At 48.9% G+C, this 25,000-nt stretch overlaps 2 protein-coding genes and 1 long non-coding RNA gene across 3 annotated transcripts in view; 1 reads left to right on the top strand and 2 right to left on the bottom strand.

The window, feature by feature from the left end:
* The window catches only part of LOC116037203 (zinc finger protein 664-like), a 14,887-nt gene extending 8,257 nt beyond the window's left edge, over positions 1-6,630 (bottom strand). The window contains exons 1-3 of the mRNA XM_031280981.2: positions 6,495-6,630; positions 4,350-4,488; positions 3,343-3,645 (exon numbers count right to left, since the gene is read on the bottom strand). Of these exons, the coding sequence (XP_031136841.1) occupies positions 3,343-3,645; positions 4,350-4,488; positions 6,495-6,518 (466 nt within the window). The 5' untranslated portion in view covers positions 6,519-6,630. The remainder of the gene's footprint in view (positions 1-3,342; positions 3,646-4,349; positions 4,489-6,494) is intronic.
* Positions 6,631-12,910: 6,280 nt separating this feature from the next.
* LOC116039962 lies at positions 12,911-17,809 on the bottom strand. The gene is made up of 4 exons (XR_004102541.2): positions 17,460-17,809; positions 15,164-15,291; positions 13,993-14,046; positions 12,911-13,618 (listed from the first exon to the last, which is right to left on the bottom strand). It is a non-coding gene; the product is annotated as an uncharacterized LOC116039962 (long non-coding RNA).
* A 559-nt stretch (positions 17,810-18,368) lies between these two features.
* The window catches only part of LOC116065882 (dynein heavy chain 17, axonemal-like), a 45,296-nt gene continuing 38,664 nt past the window's right edge, over positions 18,369-25,000 (top strand). Inside the window, exons 1-5 of the mRNA XM_036004836.1 lie at positions 18,369-18,719; positions 19,308-19,561; positions 21,337-21,523; positions 22,502-22,601; positions 23,806-23,891. Of these exons, the coding sequence (XP_035860729.1) occupies positions 18,369-18,719; positions 19,308-19,561; positions 21,337-21,523; positions 22,502-22,601; positions 23,806-23,891 (978 nt within the window). The remainder of the gene's footprint in view (positions 18,720-19,307; positions 19,562-21,336; positions 21,524-22,501; positions 22,602-23,805; positions 23,892-25,000) is intronic.

The raw sequence follows: 25,000 nt of genomic DNA on the forward strand, positions 1-25,000 counted from the left end.
TCTGGTAAGGATAGGGATTTGTAGTTTTTTAGTTAGGTACTTGGAGGAATTGTGCAATAATGACAGATTCACACATTTTTCTTTTGTTTACAGTAAATAAATAATTACAAATCTTAAAATCAAGTTCATAAAGTAACTTTCTTTGCATTCATTTGATTCCCAATCAAGATCCACTGGTAAGAATGGCTTTCCATTGTTAATATGGACTTAAAAACTGTTCTGAGATGCAAAATAATAGAATTTTAATCATGTGATAAAATATGCGATTAATCGCGATTAACTATAGAACTTCAGCGATTAATCACGATTAAAAAATGGAATCATTTGACAGCCCTAACATATATATACATATATATTTTTTTTTATACTCAACTGTCATGTCTGAGATGGTGTCTGTATGTTTATCTGTCTTGTATGTCTGGTGAGCCAAAGAATTTCCACCCTGGTGGACAATAAAGATTTATTCTATTGTATTCTAACGTGAGTTGTTAAAACCTTTTTTAGTAAACTCTGTGAACACTAACAATGTTGTCAAGTCTTTGGTTAAGGTGTAGAGCTCCTGGTTATAGTATATCTTGGTCACCGGTGGAGTTAAGGTGTAGAGCTCCTGGTTATAGTATATCTTGGTCACCGGTGGAGTTAAGGTGTAGAGCTCCTGGTTATAGTATATCTTGGTCACCGTGGAGTTAAGGTGTAGAGCTCCTGGTTATAGTATATCTTGGTCACCGGTGGAGTTAAGGTGTAGAGCTCCTGGTTATAGTATATCTTGGTCACCGGTGGAGTTAAGGTGTAGAGCTCCTGGTGATACTTGGAGCAAAGTCTCATGTTGTGTCGAGCCTTCTTAGTGGTTTAAAAATAGATATTTTGAGGCTAGCATCAAAGTGTCCCTAACACTCCCATTCAAAAGGTAATTTGACCCAAAAATGAGAATACGGTAAATCTTAAAAGTGACGTTTCCGTCCTAAATATGTTTTTAAATGAAAGTTTGACTCGGGTACATTCACAAAAAGACCCTAGGTTGCATTGTAGCGAGAGTTACACTTTAAATAGACCGCAACTTGCACTAACTCTATACTGTCTCTTCACTACAGCTCAGCATTAATCTAGACTTTCTATTCATATATACTAGAGATGCACCGATAGAGCGGCCGGTGACCAGAATTGGCCGGTTTTCACGTGCTCGGCCATGACCGGCGACCAGCAGGTCAGTCTGACATATGGTGATTTCATGCTGGTCAACGCTCCAATTAACTGACAACATAAGTTATACCAGTTACAGTACTCAAGGACGCACGCACACACGGACGCCACGGCACGGACGCCACAGCACGGACGCCACAGCACGCTCTCTTTCTCCTTTCTCTCAACTTCTCCTCCGTGTGTCGGCGCTATTCTCCACATGTAGGAACCTGGTGAATTAACCTGCAACATGTCAGCTGTTTGGGAATTCTTCAGCGTGTGTGCAGAAGATAACAAGTTTACAATATGCAACACCTGCAAGGAGAAAGTAGGGCGTGGAGGGACGACACCAAAAACCTAAATCACATTTCTTTAGTTGATATTGATGTGAAAAGAAGGAAATGGTTCTAACATTGCTCTTTAGATGTGTGTGAATGTCCCACACCAGGAGTAATTTATATAGTTCTATTTATAGTGATCCATTATCTGTTCAACACATGTTCTATTAAAGAAAAGATAGAAAATAAATGTGTGTGCTGTAAAGTGGTTAGAAAACATGAAATCAGAATCAGCTAAAATCGGTATCAGCTGGTCTAACTCAAAGAAAATCAGAAATCAGAATCAATCTAGAACGTTGGAATCAGTGCATCTCTAGTATATATTGCATTATAACTGATCTACCTCACTAACTAGACTGCTTACTGTCTCTTTACACCATCTCAGCAGTGATATAGACTCTCTGTTCATGTATAGTACACATCCATCTACGTACCTACACCTCACTACGTACCACCATTTGTAATGTCCACTTATTCTGCACTTTATGCAGCCTTTATGCAGCCTTTATGCAGCATCTTGTATTCTGTGCTCTTGTTCTGTATTGAATGTGTAACTGTATGTTTTCTTGTACGCCTACGCTTGTCTTGGCCAGGTCTCCGTTGTTAATGAGAACCTGTTCTCAACAGATTACCTGGTTAAATAAAGGCTACATAAATGAAAATACAATTGAGGAAGTGGTTTAAGGAAATGTCACTGACACATAGAAGGTTAAGCTTGAGCCTTTACGACATAACAGTGCATTGTGTACCAGACAGATAAGCAGGAACAGGAAAGACAGTTACAGAACAGACGAGGAGGTTGCACCACATGGTGTGTGTGTGTGTCTCTGTGTGTGTGTGTGTGTGTGTGTGTGTGTGTGTGCGTGTGTGTGTGTGTGTGTGTGTTAGAGGTGCAACGATGAATCAATTATTTGTCAACTATTAAATTAATCGCCAGCTATTTTGATAATCGATTAATCGTTTGAGTCATTTTTTTATTAAAATAAATCAGATTTCTCTGATTCCAGCTTATTAAATGTGAAGATCTTGTAGTATCTTCTCTCCTCTGGGACAGTTAACTGAACATCTTTTGAGTTTTGGACAGAACAAGACGTGAGGACGTCCTCTTAGACTTTGGGAAACTCTGATCCACATTTTCACCATGTTTAGACATTTTTATAGATCAAACAACTAATCAATTAATCGAGAAAATAATCGACACATTAATCGACTATGAAAATAATCGTTAGTTGCAGCCCTAGTGTGTGTGTGTGTGTGTGTGTGTGTGTGAAGATAACAGTTTCTGTCTAGAAACTAGGAGACAGCCCTCTGTGAGGAGAGAATAAAGAAACAGGGAAAACTCAGATCAGAGCTCATTTTCAGACGAGATCTTGGTGGACCAGCTCTGATTTAAAGTGTCTGTTGCTGTGGCCGGGTTGGCTCAGCGGGTAGAGCAGGCGCACATATACTGAGAGGCTTATGCCTCGACGCAGAGGTCCAGGGTTAGAATTCGACCTGTCACGATTTCCTGCATGTCTTCCCCCCCCCCTCTCTCTCTCCTTTCTCACCTAGCTAGTCCGATGTACACCGTGTTCCAAATTATTATGCAAATTATATTTACACAGATTCTCCTAAATAGTTGATGCAAGTGACAGTCAGTATAATTTTCAAGTCACCAACCGTTACAGTATCAGTTGAAGTTCATTGCACAAACCACCCAATGAAAACTCCAAATGCACCAGAGTTTCCAAACATTTTATACCGTAAGAAGGCGCGGAATTAATAAATTGGAGTCAGATTTGACAGGCCTTAGGGCCCGTTATTTTAGACATAATTCCCTACTTGCCCGAGTGCGTGCGGTGATGCGTCTTCCAGTCGCGCTTCAGGGCGAAGGTCTGCTCGCAGTGCGAGCACTTGTAGGGCCGTGCGCGGTCGTGGACCTGCTGGTGCAGCACCAGGCTCAGCAGCGTTGGGTACGTCTTCCCGCAGCGCCAGCACTCGTTGGCCTTCTGCCCGCCGTGCGTCCGCTGGTGGGCCTCCAGGTGCGACTGCTTGTAGAAACCTTTGTGGCAGTCGGGGCAGTACACCATCTTCCTGCCTGTGATGGTGGACGGGCGCCGTGGCCGACGCCGGAGCTGGGGGTGGGCGTCTGCAGGACGGAGACACAACACAGCTTAAAAAAAGCAACAAAAAATGGATAAAAATATCAATAAATGCAACAAATAATTTAACAAAAACCTAGAAAAAATAAGATATACATAAAAATAAATATATAAATATTAGAGATGCACCGATTGACCGGCCGATGACTGGAATTGGCCGATTTTCACGTCATCGGCCATGACCGGCTTGGAAACCTGGCCAATAGTAGTGATTGGAGGGCGAGTCTTGGACGCCTGGCCAATAGTATTGATTGGAGGGCGGGTCTTGGACGCTTGGCCAATAGTAGTGATTTGAGGGCGGGTCTTGGGCACCTGGCCAATAGTAGTGATTGGAGGGCGAGTCTTGGACAACTGGCCAATAGTAGTGATTGGAGGGCGGGTCTTGGCGTGGCCAATAGTAGTGATTGGAGGGCGGGTCTTGGCGTGGCCAATAGTAGTGATTGGAGGTTGGGTCATGGACGCCTGGCCAATAGTAGTGATTGGAGGGCGGGTCTTGGCGTGGCCAATAGTAGTGATTGGAGGGCGGGTCATGGACGCCTGGCCAATAGTAGTGATTGGAGGGCGGGTCTTGGCGTGGCCAATAGTAGTGATTGGAAGGCGGGTCTTGGACGTGGCCATAGTAGGATTCTTAAATTTGCGTCCAGGTTGAAGAAAAAGCTTTAAAATCTAAAGTTGAGTAGATGTTTCTCACCCAGAGACAGGAAGTCCCGCCCCTCCAGCAGCGGCCGGCAGTCGGTGAGTTTGACGGACAGCTTCTTGAGGACGGGATACCAGCGGATTTCCACGTCCTCGTCCGGCTCCGTTTTGACCTTTACGTCCGCAGTGGCGTCCTGAAATCACAAGATCAGACTTATATAATAAATCTGAGAAACTAACGTACACGCTAGACGACTTGTTGATGAACGGGCCGCTTAAGTTCTTCAGATTTTCATTCATTCAGTCAAATCTTTCTTTCCTTAATCCTCATTCTCAGCCTTTTAAGGCCCAGACCCACCAACCAGACCCACCAACCAACCAGACCCACCAACCAGACACACCAACCAGACACACCAACCAACCAGACACACCAACCAACCAGACACACCAACCAACCAGACACACCAACCAACCAGACACACCAACCAACCAGACACACCAACCAGACCCACCAACCAACCAGACACACCAACCAACCAGACACACCAACCAGACCTACCAACCAACCAGACCCACCAACCAGACCCACCAACCAACCAGACCCACCAACCAGACCCACCAACCAACCAGACCCACCAACCAACCAGACACACCAACCAGACCCACCAACCAACCAGACACACCAACCAGACACACCAACCAACCAGACACACCACCAACCAGACACACCAACCAACCAGACCCACCAACCAGACACACCAACCAGACCCACCAACCAACCAGACCCACCAATCAGACCCACCAATCAGACCCACCAACCAGACCTACCAACCAGACGGCCGACCGTCAGCAGTAAAGCCAGTGTGACTGATCAGTCTCCCCGAGGTCCAAAAAGTCCCTCAGAACACACCGAAGAGACGCCGACTTGAGCGGGTAACGGCGCTGACGCACCGAGCCGATAATCGTCCGTCTGACAGTCTGGCGAGGTGACTGCAGGTGTTGCATATTGCAAACTTGTTATCATCAGATATTGAGAGACTCTAGTCACACTCATCCCGCTCCCCGTTTCCTGGTTAGCTCTCCACCAATCAGATGGCTCATTGAGTCTGACTGCCCGCCCTACCAGCATGTCAGGTCAGCCAAAATGAAGGCTGACGGCTACCTCCTTCCCTACATCCTTCCTTCCTTATCTTCTTCCTTTCTTCCATCCTTCCATCCTTACCTTCTTCCTTTCTTCCATCCTTCCTTGCTTACCTTCTTCCTTTCTTCCATCCTTCCTTCCTTGCTTACCTTCTTCCTTTCTTCCATCTTTCTTTCATTCCCTACCTTCTTTCTTTCCTTCCCTCTTCCATCCTTCTTTCCTTCCCTACCTCCTTCCATCCATCCTTCCTTCCTTCCTTACCTTCCATCTTTCTTTCATTCCCTACCTTCTTTCTTTCCTTCCCTTTTCTTTCCATCCTTGCTCAACTTTGAGGAACTTGTAACGTTACTTCAGTAATTGTACTCAGTATTTCTCTGAGAGCTTAAGTTACTTTACAAACATCTGAAGCGTGTATTCCTTTAGAATGAATGTAACATTGTAATAATGTACTTGTACTGTAACAGAGTATATGTACTGTGTGGTAGTAGTACTTCACTGCAGTAAATTAAACAATGAAAAGGCCTCTACAGCAGCTAACATCCCAGACGCCAAAACAACAGCCAGCAGACGGACCCCCCAACCAAAGTCCATTCAGAATCCGGCTGTTTTAGTTTCTGTGTCCAGTGACAGAGACACACAGACTCGTACATTTTAATTAAATCAAACGAATGTTCCCGAGTCTGTAATTCGGCTAACACCACATGCATTCACCCTGAATCCTACAGCACTGCTTCACCTGTTTGTCCTCATTAAGGCTTGTTCACGAACGGAACATTTTATTGATTTTTAGCCTTTAAGTGGAGCAGAATTCTGTTTTGTTACGGCCGAATTAAACACAGCACATTAATAATATATTCTGTCTTTTTTGTGCCACGTAGCGAGCACGGTTAGAGAACTAGCCTAGCCGCCTGTCTTTAATTCTCTGTTTTTATGAATGGAGTCTGGCGGCGGAAGGTTTCCCCCCTTAGATCTAGAGGCTAGCTCGGTTAGCTTAGCTCCGCTAACATCTTCGGTGTGAAACTCTCCGGTTAAAGTAAGTGTGTTTACAGTGCTGTTTACCGGGGAAGCCGTGTCCGTGTCCATCCCGCCGGGTCCGTTAACCGGGTCCGTTTTTTAAAGTTGACTGTTGAGCGAACAGCAGCAACTTCTTCTTCTGCAGCGGCGGCAGCAGCAGCTGGCCACTTCCGGGACAAAGGCCAACGTCCAAAAAAAGGGAAAGTCCCAAAATCTATTATCTATTATCTATTATTATTATTATTATTATTATTATTATTATTATTATTATTATTATTATTATTATTATTATAAGAAGGGAGGAAGAATAACGTCTTTTAGACGCAAATTATTTTCTTACTTTTGATATTTTATGTCATAAAATATATTTTCTTTGTGTCGAATGTTTTATTCTGAAAGAAATGAGAATACATATAAAATATAAAATATGAAATATAAAATATGAAATATGAAATATAAAATATAAAATATAAAATATAAAATATGAAGGGTTATAAAGCTGGACTCTGTGTGTCTGAGAGACTTGTTTATATGTGTAGTTCAACCCTTCTGTTGTCTTTGGGTCAAATTTGAAAATTGAAAATTGATCAGAAATTTGGGTTTCTTTCAATCAAATAGTCAAAATAATTCAGTCCCCAGAGACGTCACGGAGCTGAGAGACGCCACGGAGCTGAGAGACGCCACGGAGCTGAGGGACGCCACGGAGCTGAGGGACGCCACGGAGCTCAGAGACGCCACGGAGCTGAGGGACGCCACGGAGCTCAGAGACGCCACGGAGCTGAGGGACGCCACGGAGCTGAGAGACGCCACGGAGCTCAGAGACGCCACGGAGCTCAGAGACGCCACGGAGCTGAGAGACGCCACGGAGCTGAGAGACGCCACGGAGCTGAGGGACGCCACGGAGCTGAGGGACGCCACGGAGCTGAGGGACGCCACGGAGCTGAGGGACGCCACGGAGCTGAGAGACGCCACGGAGCTGAGGGACGCCACGGAGCTGAGAGACGCCACGGAGCTGAGGGACGCCACGGAGCTGAGGGACGCCACGGAGCTGAGGGACGCCACGGAGCTGAGGGACGCCACGGAGCTGAGAGACGCCACGGAGCTCAGAGACGCCACGGAGCTCAGAGACGCCACGGAGCTCAGAGACGCCACGGAGCTCAGAGACGCCACGGAGGTGAGAGACGCCACGGAGCTGAGAGACGCCACGGAGCTCAGAGACGCCACGGAGCTGAGAGACGCCACGGAGCTGAGGGACGCCACGGAGCTGAGGGACGCCACGGAGCTCTGAGACGCCACGGAGCTGAGAGACGCCACGGAGCTGAGCGACGCCACGGAGCTGAGAGACGCCACGGAGCTCAGAGACGCCACGGAGCTGAGAGACGCCACGGAGCTGAGGGACGCCACGGAGCTGAGGGACGCCACGGAGCTCTGAGACGCCACGGAGCTGAGAGACGCCACGGAGCTGAGGGACGCCACGGAGCTGAGGGACGCCACGGAGCTGAGAGACGCCACGGAGGTGAGAGACGCCACGGAGCTGAGGGACGCCACGGAGCTGAGGGACGCCACGGAGCTGAGAGACGCCACGGAGCTGAGGGACGCCACGGAGCTGAGAGACGCCACGGAGCTGAGGGACGCCACGGAGCTGAGGGACGCCACGGAGGTGAGGGACGCCACGGAGGTGAGAGACGCCACGGAGCTGAGAGACGCCACGGAGCTGAGAGACGCCACGGAGCTGAGAGACGCCACGGAGCTGAGGGACGCCACGGAGCTGAGAGACGCCACGGAGCTGAGGGACGCCACGGAGCTGAGGGACGCCACGGAGGTGAGGGACGCCACGGAGGTGAGAGACGCCACGGAGCTGAGAGACGCCACGGAGCTCAGAGACGCCACGGAGCTGAGAGACGCCACGGAGCTGAGAGACGCCACGGAGCTGAGGGACGCCACGGAGCTGAGGGACGCCACGGAGCTGAGGGACGCCACGGAGCTGAGGGACGCCACGGAGCTGAGAGACGCCACGGAGCTGAGGGACGCCACGGAGCTGAGAGACGCCACGGAGCTGAGGGACGCCACGGAGCTGAGGGACGCCACGGAGCTGAGAGACGCCACGGAGCTCAGAGACGCCACGGAGCTCAGAGACGCCACGGAGCTCAGAGACGCCACGGAGGTGAGAGACGCCACGGAGCTGAGAGACGCCACGGAGCTCAGAGACGCCACGGAGCTGAGAGACGCCACGGAGCTGAGGGACGCCACGGAGCTGAGGGACGCCACGGAGCTCTGAGACGCCACGGAGCTGAGAGACGCCACGGAGCTGAGCGACGCCACGGAGCTGAGAGACGCCACGGAGCTGAGAGACGCCACGGAGCTGAGGGACGCCACGGAGCTGAGGGACGCCACGGAGCTCTGAGACGCAACGGAGCTGAGAGACGCCACGGAGCTGAGCGACGCCACGGAGCTGAGAGACGCCACGGAGCTCAGAGACGCCACGGAGCTGAGAGACGCCACGGAGCTGAGGGACGCCACGGAGCTGAGGGACGCCACGGAGCTCTGAGACGCCACGGAGCTGAGAGACGCCACGGAGCTGAGGGACGCCACGGAGCTGAGGGACGCCACGGAGCTGAGAGACGCCACGGAGGTGAGAGACGCCACGGAGCTGAGGGACGCCACGGAGCTGAGGGACGCCACGGAGCTGAGAGACGCCACGGAGCTGAGGGACGCCACGGAGCTGAGAGACGCCACGGAGCTGAGGGACGCCACGGAGCTGAGGGACGCCACGGAGGTGAGGGACGCCACGGAGGTGAGAGACGCCACGGAGCTGAGAGACGCCACGGAGCTGAGAGACGCCACGGAGCTGAGAGACGCCACGGAGCTGAGAGACGCCACGGAGCTGAGGGACGCCACGGAGCTGAGAGACGCCACGGAGCTGAGGGACGCCACGGAGCTGAGGGACGCCACGGAGGTGAGGGACGCCACGGAGGTGAGAGACGCCACGGAGCTGAGAGACGCCACGGAGCTCAGAGACGCCACGGAGCTGAGAGACGCCACGGAGCTGAGGGACGCCACGGAGCTGAGGGACGCCACGGAGCTCTGAGACGCCACGGAGCTGAGAGACGCCACGGAGCTGAGCGACGCCACGGAGCTGAGAGACGCCACGGAGCTCAGAGACGCCACGGAGCTGAGAGACGCCACGGAGCTGAGGGACGCCACGGAGCTGAGGGACGCCACGGAGCTCTGAGACGCCACGGAGCTGAGAGACGCCACGGAGCTGAGGGACGCCACGGAGCTGAGGGACGCCACGGAGCTGAGAGACGCCACGGAGGTGAGAGACGCCACGGAGCTGAGGGACGCCACGGAGCTGAGGGACGCCACGGAGCTGAGAGACGCCACGGAGCTGAGGGACGCCACGGAGCTGAGAGACGCCACGGAGCTGAGGGACGCCACGGAGCTGAGGGACGCCACGGAGGTGAGGGACGCCACGGAGGTGAGAGACGCCACGGAGCTGAGAGACGCCACGGAGCTGAGAGACGCCACGGAGCTGAGAGACGCCACGGAGCTGAGAGACGCCACGGAGCTGAGTGACGCCACGGAGCTGAGAGACGCCACGGAGCTGAGGGACGCCACGGAGCTGAGGGACGCCACGGAGGTGAGGGACGCCACGGAGGTGAGAGACGCCACGGAGCTGAGAGACGCCACGGAGCTGAGAGACGCCACGGAGCTGAGGGACGCCACGGAGCTGAGGGACGCCACGGAGCTGAGGGACGCCACGGAGCTGAGAGACGCCACGGAGCTGAGGGACGCCACGGAGCTGAGAGACGCCACGGAGCTGAGGGACGCCACGGAGCTGAGGGACGCCACGGAGCTCTGAGACGCCACGGAGCTGAGAGACGCCACGGAGCTGAGGGACGCCACGGAGCTGAGGGACGCCACGGAGCTGAGAGACGCCACGGAGTGAGAGACGCCACGGAGCAGAGGGACGCCACGGAGCTGAGGGCCGCCACGGAGCTGAGAGACGCCACGGAGCTGAGGGACGCCACGGAGCTGAGAGACGCCACGGAGCTGAGGGACGCCACGGAGCTGAGGGACGCCACGGAGGTGAGGGACGCCACGGAGGTGAGAGACGCCACGGAGCTGAGAGACGCCACGGAGCTGAGAGACGCCACGGAGCTGAGAGACGCCACGGAGCTGAGAGACGCCACGGAGCTGAGGGACGCCACGGAGCTGAGAGACGCCACGGAGCTGAGGGACGCCACGGAGCTGAGGGACGCCACGGAGGTGAGGGACGCCACGGAGGTGAGAGACGCCACGGAGCTGAGAGACGCCACGGAGCTCAGAGACGCCACGGAGCTGAGGGACGCCACGGAGCTGAGGGACGCCACGGAGCTGAGGGACGCCACGGAGCTGAGAGACGCCACGGAGCTGAGGGACGCCACGGAGCTGAGAGACGCCACGGAGCTGAGGGACGCCACGGAGCTGAGGGACGCCACGGAGCTCTGAGACGCCACGGAGCTGAGAGACGCCACGGAGCTGAGGGACGCCACGGAGCTGAGGGACGCCACGGAGCTGAGGGACGCCACGGAGGTGAGAGACGCCACGGAGGTGAGAGACGCCACGGAGCTGAGGGACGCCACGGAGCTGAGAGACGCCACGGAGCTGAGAGACGCCACGGAGCTCAGAGACGCCACGGAGCTGAGGGACGCCACGGAGCTGAGGGACGCCACGGAGCTCTGAGACGCCACGGAGCTGAGAGACGCCACGGAGCTGAGGGACGCCACGGAGCTGAGGGACGCCACGGAGCTGAGAGACGCCACGGAGGTGAGGGACGCCACGGAGCTGAGGGACGCCACGGAGCTCAGAGACGCCACGGAGCTGAGAGACGCCACGGAGCTGAGGGACGCCACGGAGCTGAGGGACGCCACGGAGCTCTGAGACGCCACGGAGCTGAGGGACGCCACGGAGCTGAGGGACGCCACGGAGCTGAGAGACGCCACGGAGGTGAGGGACGCCACGGAGCTGAGGGACGCCACGGAGCTGAGAGACGCCACGGAGCTGAGGGACGCCACGGAGCTGAGAGACGCCACGGAGCTGAGGGACGCCACGGAGCTGAGGGACGCCACGGAGGTGAGAGACGCCACGGAGCTCAGAGACGCAGGCCGTCGGCTTGAGGCTACATTTAGACGGAAACTATCTGAAGAGAAAACACAAAAGTGGCGTTGCGTTCTCACTTTTTATTCCGCGTTTAAACTAGCGTTTTGGGGGGGAAATCTGCGTGCATATGGTGATGTAAAAGTGTGTGAGATTCAATGTAGTATGCACGCCAGGCGGCTAGGTGGTGCTGCCACACAACACCGCCAAGGCCACGCGCCTACGTAGAACCTTCCTTCTCCTTCTGTCATTAGTAGCACCAAACCAAAACAACAGAGCTCGTCTGGACAGACGAGGAGGTGGAGCTGCATGTTTGTCTGATGAAGACCGGCACAGTCGACCGTGATGATCCCCAGCACAGCACCCACGGGAGCACTACCAATATCCTGAGCCTCGCAGCCTTCAGCCCTGCTGAGAGAGAGAGGCAGCGGGCAGAGGAGGCTGAAGAAGACCCTCCGCTGCCCTCTGGCTACTGCCCTCTGCCCGCCTCTGGCCTCTGGCCCTCGCTGGCCTCTGCCCGCCTCTGGCCTTTGGCCCTCGCTGGCCTCTGCTCGCTGCTGCCCTCTGCCCCTCGCTGGCCTCTGCCCTCTGGCTACTGCCCTATGCCTACTGCCCTGTGGCTACTGGCCTCTGCCTCTGGCCCTCGCTCTCTCCATCCGTAACGTTGTAGCCTACTCTGGCTCAAATGAACAGCCTACATATGGTCATTGAACTATAACAACCTTATCCACATTGTGGAAATCATTTAAATATTGAGCCATTACATTGAAAATCTTTTAGATAACAGAAGCCTATAATTTCTGTAGCCTACTCCGTTAACAGACTACCTGAAGGCCTTTTCCTCGTCTCTCTCCACACCGCGGTCTTCACACTTGTGTTTTTAGACGGGAACGTGATGGAGAGTTTAAGATTTCCACTGGAGGGTGGTTTCACTTGAGTTTTTAAACCCCAAAAACGCTGTCGCTGTATAAACGAAAGACAAATATTTTTTCCATTTTCACCCACGAGTGTCATCGTGTAAACAGGGCTGTAATTTGGCAGTCAGACTCAAGGAGCCATCTGATTGGTGGAGAGCTAACCCAAACTGACCTTTGTTGATCTGAAGTGAAGACAGATTCAGCAACTGCACGGCCTATTTCTCTTAAAATGTTTTCAGAAACACGTTTCAGTGAACTATTTTAGTACAATATGAGCTCGTATTCTGAACGAGACGCCATTATGGTCTATAATTATTCAGTCCTTTATAGTTTACTGTCAACACACATTATGCTAAGAACAAATACACACATGGAGAACAACCACTAGATCAATTATATCCTTTATTGTTCAATACAAAAATCAAATAATTTAAGGTGCATTGGTGCACTACAGAAACACATGTACAGCATTGTATGTATTGCCCTTAACAGACTATTTTAAAAAAAACATTTGGCAACTTTATCAGCCATCTCTAACAGTAACAATGACACATGAATCATAACAAGTAATGGTCACAACTTCAAATAACTGAGTAGCAAAGTTGTATTTGAATGCAGGCTGATAAGTAAAAGCACTGAGTGAACAGAAAAGGGGCAGGCTGGTCGGGGGGGCAGGCTGGTTGGGGGGGCAGGCTGGTCGTTAGCCTGGTTGGGGCAGAATAAATCTCCATGGTAATTTAGGTCCCTCTGCTTTTGTGAAACCGAGTCCAGGCTAAACCGAGTCCAGGCTAAACCGAGTCCAGGCTAAACAGAGTCCAGGCTAAACCGAGTCCAGGCTAAACAGAGTCCAGGCTAAACAGAGTCCAGGCTAAACAGAGTCCAGGCTAAACAGAGTCCAGGCTAAACAGAGTCCAGGCTAAACAGAGTCCAGGCTAAACAGAGTCCAGGCTAAACAGAGTCCAGGCTAAACAGAGTCCAGGCTAAACAGAGTCCAGGCTAAACAGAGTCCAGGCTAAACAGAGTCCAGGCTAACTGGGATATCCTGGTTTAGTGAGACAGCCCTCAGGGTTAGCTGAACATCTGCAGCCTCCAGCTACTCCAACTCCAGACTTCCTAAAAAAACAAAAAAAAACAAATAAAGAAGTTGGTGATGCAGCACGTAGACGATAAACCAACCAATCAGCAGTCAGCGTCACCAACAGGAAGTAAAACATTTAAAGTAGGCTGTGGTGGATCAGAAGAACGCTTCGGTCCGTCTTTGTCATGGCGTCCCCCCTCTGAGAACACTCTGCCTGGGGGGGGCGCTACAATTCGGCCTTTTGTTCACATCATCTCCCAGCTGGTGTTACATCATCTCCCAGCTGGTGTTACATCATCTCCCAGCTGGTGTTACATCATCTCCCAGCTGGTGTTACATCATCTCCCAGCTGGTGTTACATCATCTCCCAGCTGGTGTTACATCATCTCCCAGGTGTGATGTCACTCACCGCTGTGCTGCAAGGTCTGACATCAGCTTCACTGGGTGGGAGGTGGCGTCCGTTCTGTCAGAGCCAATCAGAGAGAAGAGGACATTAGCGGGAGCCAATCGGAGAGAATCAGCTGAACACCAGTCTCAGGTCAAAGTTAAGACATCTAACACCACTTAGGATGAAATGCAGCGTCTCCAAGCTCTGTAGAAGACGGAAACGTGCGCTATACTCGCCACAGCCGACCTGTTGAGCGCCAGTGTGACATCATGGGAGCACCGTAACCGTTTCTACCCGCGCTGGTGGTCGTGGGTCAGGGTAACGCTTATCACTTCAATTTTCTAAGCACCGACAGACATTTGGAACAGAAAAATGGGATAAAATATAATTTTTCTCCACCTTGACAAATTAAAAAATTGGATCTTTAAACTGTTTTCATATTTTCTGTTTTTATTCAGAGGATCAGAAATTGAGAAAATTACAAAATTGCATCTGAGCTCCAATTATTCATAATACTGTAATGGTATTCTCTCTCCAATTATTCATAATACTGTAATGGTATTCTCTCTCTCCAAGTATTAATAATACTGTAATGGTATTCTCTTCCTCTAATTATTAATAATACTGTAATGGTATTCTCTCCCTACTTTGTGGAATATGAAGGTCATTAACTGCATATGGCCCAAAAAAACAAAAAACTGACAGACTGTCGGGGTCAGAGGTGAAACTGATGGTTTAGAGTGTGTGTGTGTGTGTGTGTGTGTGTGTGTATCTAGGAGGAACGAGGGAGAGAATACCATGGCAGTATTTAATTGGAGCTCAGATGCAATTTTGTAATTTTCTAAATTTCTGATCCTCTGAATAAAAACAGAAAATTAAAAAGATCCAATTTTTTAATTTGTCAAGGTGGAAAAAAATGAAAAATTAGATATTTTAACCATTTCTCTGTTGTTCCAAATGTCTGTTTGTTATGTAATGATCAGTCTGGATTTGAATATTTAATTATATATTTAAACAAGGACCAGGACCCTGTTAGCTGCTGGATCAGAATACGCTTCAGGACGGTTTTGTCACAGCCCCCCCCCCTCTGTGAACAGACTGCTGGGGGAGGGCTTCAATCGGCCTTTCATTTCATCACTTCCAGACAGAAACAGGACTGAGACCAGAACCACTTGCCCTCTAGACCACTTACCCTCTAGACTGGATCATGTTGTTTCCAGTCACAGATCCTCTGAAGCTGGACCCAGAGGCAGAGTTCCCGTTCAGGTGGCGTGGGGGAGCGTAGCTGCTGGAGCCATGGCCATCTTCAGCTCTCTGGTCCTGTACAACACACAACCAGGTTGTTCATTCATAGACCTAGTGATGCTTCACCACCACCACCACCGTGGGATGACAAAGTCTTAAAACTACGGCCGGGTACACTAGTCAATACTTTATGCAGCGACCTAATTACCTCTGAAGTGCCTCGTCACTCAATCCTTAATTACAATCCCACAGCCAGCCATTCAGCCAATCAGCATGCTTCTACCAAGCTCTAATGTCTGTGATTGGCTGTCTAACATCAGGAAACTGTTAGAGAAACAGGGCTTGGTGTGTGGGGGGGTTTTAAGAGTCTTGGCTGCAGCGTGCGTCACATCAGGGACAAAGGACGCTGAAATATAAAGATTTGTAGCGTAATGTTGCATTTTCTCTTGTTAAAATAGATTATTGGTTTTTATTTAACTGGAACTTGTATTGTTGAGGAACGGTTATACCGGCCCTACTCCAGATCTCCCATGATGCACCACTTCCATTAACGCAAAGATGTTATACTCTAAAGAATTCCGGTCTATTTCAACCCATAGCTCTGTTGTGTGTAAATGTGGAGTTCTGTCAGAGAAAAACTAAACCAATGGGTGCTGCCTACAGCGTGTTATCCTCCTGCTAGCGTTAGCACCAACAGGCTGAAACAGGGCAAGTTATAAACATGTTTTAAGCCTCTAAACATGCTCGAAATGTCATTACAAGAGCCTACCCATGTGCAGTGATTCCTTCCAAGGGAACACTGCAAATCTGACTGGAATATTGGATTGTATGAGTTCGACAATCGGCTAGTGTGGCCTTTGCCAGAAAGCAGGAAACAAACAGAGGTGTGTGCACTGGCTGGATTAACAACTTTTATGTCTCGGTCACATCTACTGCAGTCAGATTAACTGAGTTCACTCAGAAGGAATCACTGCACATGGGGAGGCACTTGGAATGACATTTCGAGCATGTTTAGAGGCTAAAAACAGGTTTAAAACGTGCCCTGTTTAAGCCTGTTGGTGCTAACTCTAGCAGGAGGATAACACGGTGTAGGCAGCACAGATTGGTTTTTGCTACTGACAGCACTCCACATTTACACAGAGCTACGGGTTGAAATTGACCGTAATTCTCCTTTAAGACTCAGGAGCCCTGTTAGCTGCTGGATCAGAATACGCTTCAGGACGGTTTTGTCATGACCCCCCACTCCCCCAAATCTGTGAACAGACTGCTGGGGGGAGGGGCTTCAATCGGCCTTTTGTTTCATCACTTCCAGACAGAAACTACAGGACACCATTAGCTTTGTACCCTTTGGACTTTGTGAGCAACATCAGATGATAGCTAAGGCAGTTATTGAACTCCTGCAGGATACACGGCTGCATGTAGGAATCTAGTTTTAAAAACCCCAGGGAACCCCCTGCTGTTAGCTTACATGTCTCTTCTGCTGATTGGCTATCACCTGGGACACTGGCTAACACCTGGGACACCAGCTATCACCTGGGACACCGGCTAACACCTGGGACACTGGCAAAAAAAAAAAAAAAAAAAAAAAACTACAGAACTCAGAGCCCCTTCACTGTTCAGAAGAAACATGTCCTTCAACATGGAAACTGTAAAATCACCGAAACAGCTCTGAGCTGTAAACCCACCAGACTCCATTTAAAAAAAACAATTTAGCGTGTATAGCCCAACATATTTTCACATGTAAATCGGTAAACTATGTTTATTTCAACCAAAACTAAAGTTGTGATGGTTGGAAAAGTGGAAAGACGACCCAAAACGGGGTTTCATAGTTTTATTTTGTTTCTGTCCACTTTGAATGAAGTGTATTTCACGATGCTAAAAGTACTGATTATTTACATGGAGTCTGGTGGGTTCAGCGAACCATCACTTAGACACTAAAACACAGTTTAACATTTGATATTTTAACTTTTCACGACAATAATTAGGCACTTTGAGAATTTAACTTGTAGCACAGTATTTCTACACTTCGGTAACATTAGTATTATCTGTATTCATGTCTAAAAGAGGAACACAAAGTAAAATGTTTGACTATAACAACGTTACACGCATATTCAGGCCGCGTGGTGACGTAAGCGACATCTTTACGAAGTTTTCCCGCCACACAGACGCTGTTCTGGCCCGTCTTTGTAACAATGGACGTCTAAAAGAAACACAGTTCGGACACAGTTCGGACAACATCTTACCTCAGTCCACAGTAGAGGCTGGAGCTAACGTTAGCGTCATTTTCTCAGTGATTACACCGCCCAAAGTTCACCGAACAACGAGCTGTTTCTTCGGCTGTGGAGCCGTTAGCTCCCCCGGACTGCTTCTGTCGCTCAGTAACTGACTACAGAGGCGGTTTAGCACCTTTAACGGTCCTACTCGATCCACAACCATGCTGCTAATGCTGACGGAAGTCTGCGCCATGTTGTCTTTATACGATCCAGTAACCAATCAGAGCTGCTTATTCTGTTGCTCTTCGTCTGGTGGTGTTTGTCGGCCGTGAAGCGATCGGTTGAATTATCGCCTCCTGCTGGACCGGCCTGGTATCACACACACACACACACACACACACACACACACACACACAGACAAATACAGACAGACACACACACACACACACACACACACACACACAGACAAATACAGACAGACACACACACACACACACACACACACACACACACACACAGACAAATACAGACAGACACACACACACACACACACACACACACACACACAGACAAATACAGACAAATACACACACACACACACACACACACACACACACACACACACACACACATAATTAGAGGGAGAGACACACACACACACACACACACACACACAAACACACACACACAGAGAAAAGGTAATGTTTTTAAGTGACACATGACCGAAGTGACGTATTTATGATGCGGAGAAGATACGCTGAAAGCAGCGCGCGCGTCTGACTGACCGAACTGAACCGAATGGAACCGAACTGAACCGAATGGAACCGACCGTTACATGGAAAAACAAACGGTCGGATTTTAAGAAGTGATTTTTGTTCGACGATTCAGTTCCTCGTTATTTTACATATTATATATTGTTGTTGGTGTTAAATTAAAAAGATGGACGGCAGAGACGACCGTCTGGATCCCCTCCGCAGCTTCACGGCCAGCAGTTTCAGGCTAGACGCGGAAAGATGGCAGGAGTTTGTATTAGAGAAGGACAACCAAGTTATCCTCAACAGCTTCTTCTCCACCCCGGACTACACCAACCTGTTCATCTCCCGGTGTCGGGACTCGGAGGCAGGACTCCGCGTCGGACTCGACTTCCCTAAAAATGTCCAAACTAAAGTCATCTGTGTCTCCAAAACGGGCCGTGAGGTCATCACTAAAGATAACGCCCGGGAGATGTTACTCATCCAAGAAGTTCTGGGAGACGACGCCATTAGCTTCATCATCGCTGTCTCCGAGGAGGTGAGATAGCTAACGGCTAACGGCTAACGGTCGAGGCTAGAAGGGATACAGCTAACGTTACGGCGATGACAGTTAAGTTTGATGTGTATAGGCACCAAAACGACTTTTAAAGTTTAGGGAAAAGATCGTGGTTTGGGTTAAAACACTCCAGAGGAACGAACATACGTTTCCTGGGTATATTAAATAAATAAATAAGGTATTATATTCCAACCGTAACGTTAGCTGTATCCCTTCTAGCCACAACCATATCTAACTGGAAGCTAAAGCTAACATTAAGGCTAATATATATAAATATGTATATATGTCTATAATTAAGGCTAGGTAGTTGGAAGCTAAGGCTAACTGGAAGCTAACATTGTGGCTCATATATATGAATACGTAGCTATATATGTCTATGATTAAGGCTAGTTGGAAGCTAAGGCTAACTGGAAGCTAGGGCTAACATTAAGGCTCATAGACATACATATGTAAATATGTTTGTAAGTAAAGCTAGTTGGAAGCTAGGGCTAACTGTAAAAAGCTAGATAAGTTCAGGCTGTTGCTCCCAGCTGGAGGTTAAAGGCTAAAGGCGTGTCCTCTCCCCCTCAGGTGGGGTGCCCGTTGCTTAGCAACCCGGAGACCAACAGCAGCTGGGCATCCGGCGTGGCCGAGGAGGCTCTGAGGTTCATGGAGCGCCAGAAGAACGAGGCGCTGGTGATGAAGGCTCAGATAGAGGGACGGACCTTCCTGCCTCACCCCGACGCTCTCCGGGACGACCATCGCCCCGGCAACGCAGTCCACGACGACGCGGTCCATGAGGGCGCTCCCCACGATGAACCTCTCCGTGACAGCGCTGAAGGCTGGTAAGACCTCCGTCTTCACACGGAAACATACTCACACATCTACAACCTGAGACGGGAGCGTCAGAGGGGGACGGGTAGGTCAACAGTTGCTAAGAAACGCAAGAAAACATAAATGTAAAAGTAGGCAACGTATCGGTACTAGACCATCATCACGCAAAATGCAGGGCTCCAGACTAACTTTTTTCACTAGGAGCACAGTGGCCCCCAACTGAAAAGTTTAGGGGCGCAACCAGAAAATGTAGGGGCACACACCGTAAATCAACATGCTAACCAAATATTCACATTTCTACTAATTTCCACTGTATTACTAATAAATACTCTGATAATAGATGCAGAAATTACAATGTGCTGTTTGAAATTCAGTGTCACTTTTGAAGATGCAACATAGAAGGTAAACTGACAGCACCATCGCTGTCATGAAAAACTAAAATATATATATATATATATATATATATATATATATATATATATATATATATATATATACCAGCTCTAGTCTACAATTACAATGAATTCAACTTCAAATTAAACATGCATTGTTTAGGCTACTACTGAACCAATATTGGTACCGATACCTGAAATTCGGTTCCATACCCAACGGTACCTTTTTTTTGGTACTTTCCCTCTATAATTACAAAACAATTATTTCAGTTGTAAAAAATATTGTCAAACCTATTTATCCTATGTACTTAGAACATTATGTTATTTTAGTAATTAAACTAAATCCTCCTCCTCCCAAACCCATCCCTACAACCTATTAAATTGAATAATTATTCATTTCTTACTCGCTGTGACTTCAACAAAACTGCAGAGCCGACGTAGTTTGCACCGTCCACAGCTCTGCGTGTGCGTGCGAGTGTGTGTGTTTGTGTCAGAGCTCTCTGTCAATTTTCAGAGAGGACAGATAAGCTTGAGCTTACGCGCTCTCAGGTACCGAAATTTCGACGTTTAACGTGTAAAAAAAGGGGGAAATTTACTGGTTGCACATGTGAGACTGGATGTAAAATTCAGTCGCACACTCAAATTTTGGTCGCAGTCTGGAGCCCTGAAATTAATCATTTTGCTGAAACGTTGCCTACTATTACATTTATTTTTGGCGAGTTAGACAGTCTCTTTGCAACTTAAAACCACATATTTTAAAAATAGTGGATGAATGCTGAACAAGACATTTTTAGGCAACCACAGTGTGTTAAGGCTAGAAGGGATACAGCTACGGTGACGACAGGTGTGTTAAGGTACCGAAATGACTGGTTAAAGGGATAGTAAGAGAAATTAATGCTGTTGGTATAACTAGGAACCAATCTGTGGAAGCACACACAGTTTTTGACCACACGCACACACACACCCCAACACTACACAGACACACACACACACACACACACACACACATACACACACACACACACACACACACACACACACACACACAGACACACACACACACACACACACACACACACACATACACAGCTCTCAGCTCTTTGCTGCATGTCATTCCCCCCCTCTCCCCCCTTTCAGTCTAAGCTGTCCTGTCAAAAAAAGGCCTGAAAATGCCCAATAAATAATCTTTAAAAACGAGCATGTGTTTCCTTGGTGATAGTATTGAAATATATTGTTATATTAGCCTATATTATATATTATATATTGCCTATATTTTGCAAGGCTTTAGCGTATTTTTGCCTAACTTCCGGCTGTAGCTGTATCCCTTCTAGCCACAACCACCATAATGTTCTGTTGTTTGGTGAAGCGTCTTCTCTTCTCTTCTCCTCTAACAGGAAGTTGTCAGACGTGAAGCTGCTCCACGCCTGTGATTCGACGATCATAGAGTGGGCGGAGCTTGTGTCAGAGTTCCTGAAGCAGGACTCGTCTCAGCCGGTTCTGGACGGACTGAAGCCGCTTCCCTCGGAGGAGTTTAACTTCTGGAAGAGCAGACTCAAGAACCTGCAGTTCATCCAGCAGCAGGTCTGTTTATTTGGGTATTTATATCAGATCATTAGGGTTGGGTACGGTCAGGGTAACCCTTATCAGATAATGTTCTAAGCACAAACAGACATTTGGAAAAACAGAAAAATGGGTTCAAATATTCCATTTTTCATTTTTTTCCACCTTGACAAATTAAAAAATTGGATCTTTAAACTGTTTTTCCAATTTTCTGTTTTTATCAGAGGATCAGAAAATTATAAAATTACTAAATTGCGTCTGAGCTCCAATTATTCATAATACTGCGATACATCCTGCCCCCCCACTCTAAACCATCAGTTTCACCTCTGACCCCGACAGTCTGTCAGTTTTTAGTTTTTTTTGGTCCATATGCAGTTAATGACCTTCATATTCCACAAAGTAGAGGAAGAGAATACCATTACAGTATTATTAATAATTAGAGAGAGAGAATACCATTACAGTATTATTAATAATTAGAGAGAGAGAATACCATTACAGTATTATTAATAATTAGAGGGAGAGAATACCATTACAGTTCATTCAGACTACAAAGAAAGGGGGATATTTTTACATGCTTCACACCGGGGACACACACACACACACACACACACACACACACACACACACACACACACACACACACACACACACACACACACACACACAGAGACACACACACAGACACACACACACACACACAGAGACACACACACACACACACTCTCACAGTGCCTTTTTACCCTTTAGATGGGAACGTGACGGTGGAGCGTTTTTATGCCCCAAAAACTAAACGAAAGGCACACCTGGGCGTATTCGTGTAAACGGCGCCTTGAACTGGCACCTTTTTCTTCCAGGATGTCCCCGTTGAAGACTTAAAGGGACATTCCTCAAACCACTCAGAATACCACAACCTCTTCCAGTGTTGTGGTATTCTGAGTGGTTTGGCGTGGTAAATGTGGTGTAGTTTCTGGATTTCCTGATTGGTTGTTGTCTGTTCAGCTGAGGAGCAGCAGAGCTCAGCAGGTGGCGTCCATCGTCCAGAAGGCAGAGAGCGTCTACTGGGCCACTCTGAGAGACATCCACAGAGACGTCCAGGAAGGTAGAAGTAACCTATTCTTGAACCTGTCCATTTTCTCCTGTTGCCATGGGAACGTTATGAAGTGACGTAATTACGTGACGTGAACATCATCGAAAAGCTGCAAACCCCGCGATGAAGCCACGATGGAACCGCAGCTTTAAAAAGTTCCCGCAATTTCATCGCATAAAATTGCATAAATATCCCGCATATTCCATCACATTTTTTAAGAAAACGTGCCGCATAATCAAGGATTTTAGCCCAAAACTATCACAAAAAAACTCCACATTTTTCTGGAAGGACTGATTAATGTGGAGCCCAATTGTTTCTGTGATAACAGAATCATAGGATATGAAATTAAGAATTAAAAAGCTATAAGACCGACTTGTAACGACCTCAGACTTGAGACTGGTGGACTCAAATGCACGACGCTTAACTCAGTAGAAAGTTTTAACAACAAAAGTTTACTTGGCAAAAAAGATTCAACAAAAAGCACTCACAAAGAGGATCAGTCACTATGTAAAAGCAATGAACAAAGACCTGGAAACATGAAGGGAACAGGAAGACATCCTGACCACACTTTCACCTGGAACGAACAAGACAAACTGGCACAAGACAAAGGGAACATTTATACATGAGGTGTCCTCTGTCCTCTCTGTCCTCTCTGTGGGAGACAAGGAACATTTATACATGAGGTGTCCTCTGTCCTCTCTGTGGGAGACAAGGAACATTTATACATGAGGTGTCCTCTGTCCTCTCTGTGGGAGACAAGGAACATTTATACATGAGGTGTCCTCTGTCCTCTCTGTCCTCTCTGTGGGAGACAAGGAACATTTATACATGAGGTAGGGGAAACAGGTGAAACCAATCAGGGGAGGGTTAGATAATCACCCTGGTGGGAAAACCACACAAAGGGAGGAAGTCAGGGGCTGAAACGAGAGGGAAAGGGAATACAAAATAAAACAGGAAGTGCACAACAAGACAAGACATAAGTGACTAAATTTAACAAACTTGAGGAGACATAACACGACTCCAGAGGGCCCTACGTGAAGTCAGCGCTGAAAGCTAACTGGAGATTTGAAAATATGACTATGTCTACGTTTTCAACCGAGCCGCCCCATGACTCCTAAAACCTGTTACCTGAAACACACCTGTCCTCTCTGTCCTCTCTGTCATCTGTCCTCTCTGCCATTTGCCCTGTCTGTCCTGTCTGTCCTCTCTGTCTCAGGTCTGAAGGAGGCTGAGGACGTGACTCTGAATCTGGGTCCTGTGCAGGAGAAGCTGGAGCAGGTGGAGCAGATGGAGTACCAGCAGGTAGCTTCAGTCCGTCTGTGTTGGCTCCATCTACATTTTAGTTTAATGACATAAATGATGACATCACATTAATAACATTTACTCCTGGCGTCCTCACTGCTGCGCCGTTTCCAAGCACCTAAAACGGAGACATTTGGAAACACTGCTGTCCCCGTTTTGGTTTAAAAACTGCAGGTTGCGTTGTAGTCTGGACAGACACAAAAGGAGACATTTGGAAAGGACGCTGCCTGTCAGTCTTATCAGTTAGATAGCTTACAGAGCTTTCAGTAACAGATCCAGCTCGTCCTTAGCCTACGTCCTACGTCCTACGTCCTACGTCCTACGTCCGTCTGCTCAGTTTCCCTCCAGTACTCCCTCTGGGTTTGTGGTATAGTCTTGGGGTTTCTCCGGCCAAATCTTTGGCGGTCCAATCAGTGAACAGAGGGAGTGGCTGAGAACCATGACGTGGAGGACGTAAGCTAGTTTGAGTTGTAGTCTGTCCGTCCGTCTGTCTGTTTCTCTACCTGTTTTCCTGTCTGTCTGCCTGCCTGTCTGCCTGTCTACCTGTCTCTCTGCCTGTCTCTCTGTCTCTCTCTCTCTCCCTGTCTCTCCCTGTCTCTCTCTCCCTGTCTGTCTGTCTCTCTACCTGTCTCTCTCTCTCTCTCCCTGTCTCTCCCTGTCTCTCTCTCCCTGTCTGTCTGTCTGTCTGTCTCTCTCTCTCTCCCTGTCTGTCTGTCTGTCTGTCTGTCTGTCTGTCTGTCTGTCTCTCTCCCTGTCTGTCTGTCTGTCTGTCTCTCTCCCTGTCTCTCTCCCTGTCTGTCTGTCTGTCTGTCTGTCTGTCTCTCTCTCTCTCCCTGTCTCTCTCCCTGTCTGTCTGTCTGTCTGTCTCTCTCCCTGTCTGTCTCTCTGTCTGTCTGTCTGTCTCTCTGTCTGTCTGTCTGTCTGTCTCTCTGTCTGTCTGTCTCTCTCTCTCCCTGTCTGTCTGTCTGTCTCTCTCCCTGTCTGTCTGTCTGTCTGTCTCTCTCTCTCCCTGTCTGTCTGTCTGTCTCTCTCCCTGTCTGTCTGTCTGTCTCTCTCTCTCCCTGTCTGTCTGTCTGTCTCTCTCCCTGTCTGTCTGTCTGTCTCTCTCT

Source organism: Sander lucioperca, chromosome 9, assembly GCF_008315115.2.
Source record: "Sander lucioperca isolate FBNREF2018 chromosome 9, SLUC_FBN_1.2, whole genome shotgun sequence".
Classification (NCBI taxonomy): domain Eukaryota; kingdom Metazoa; phylum Chordata; class Actinopteri; order Perciformes; family Percidae; genus Sander; species Sander lucioperca.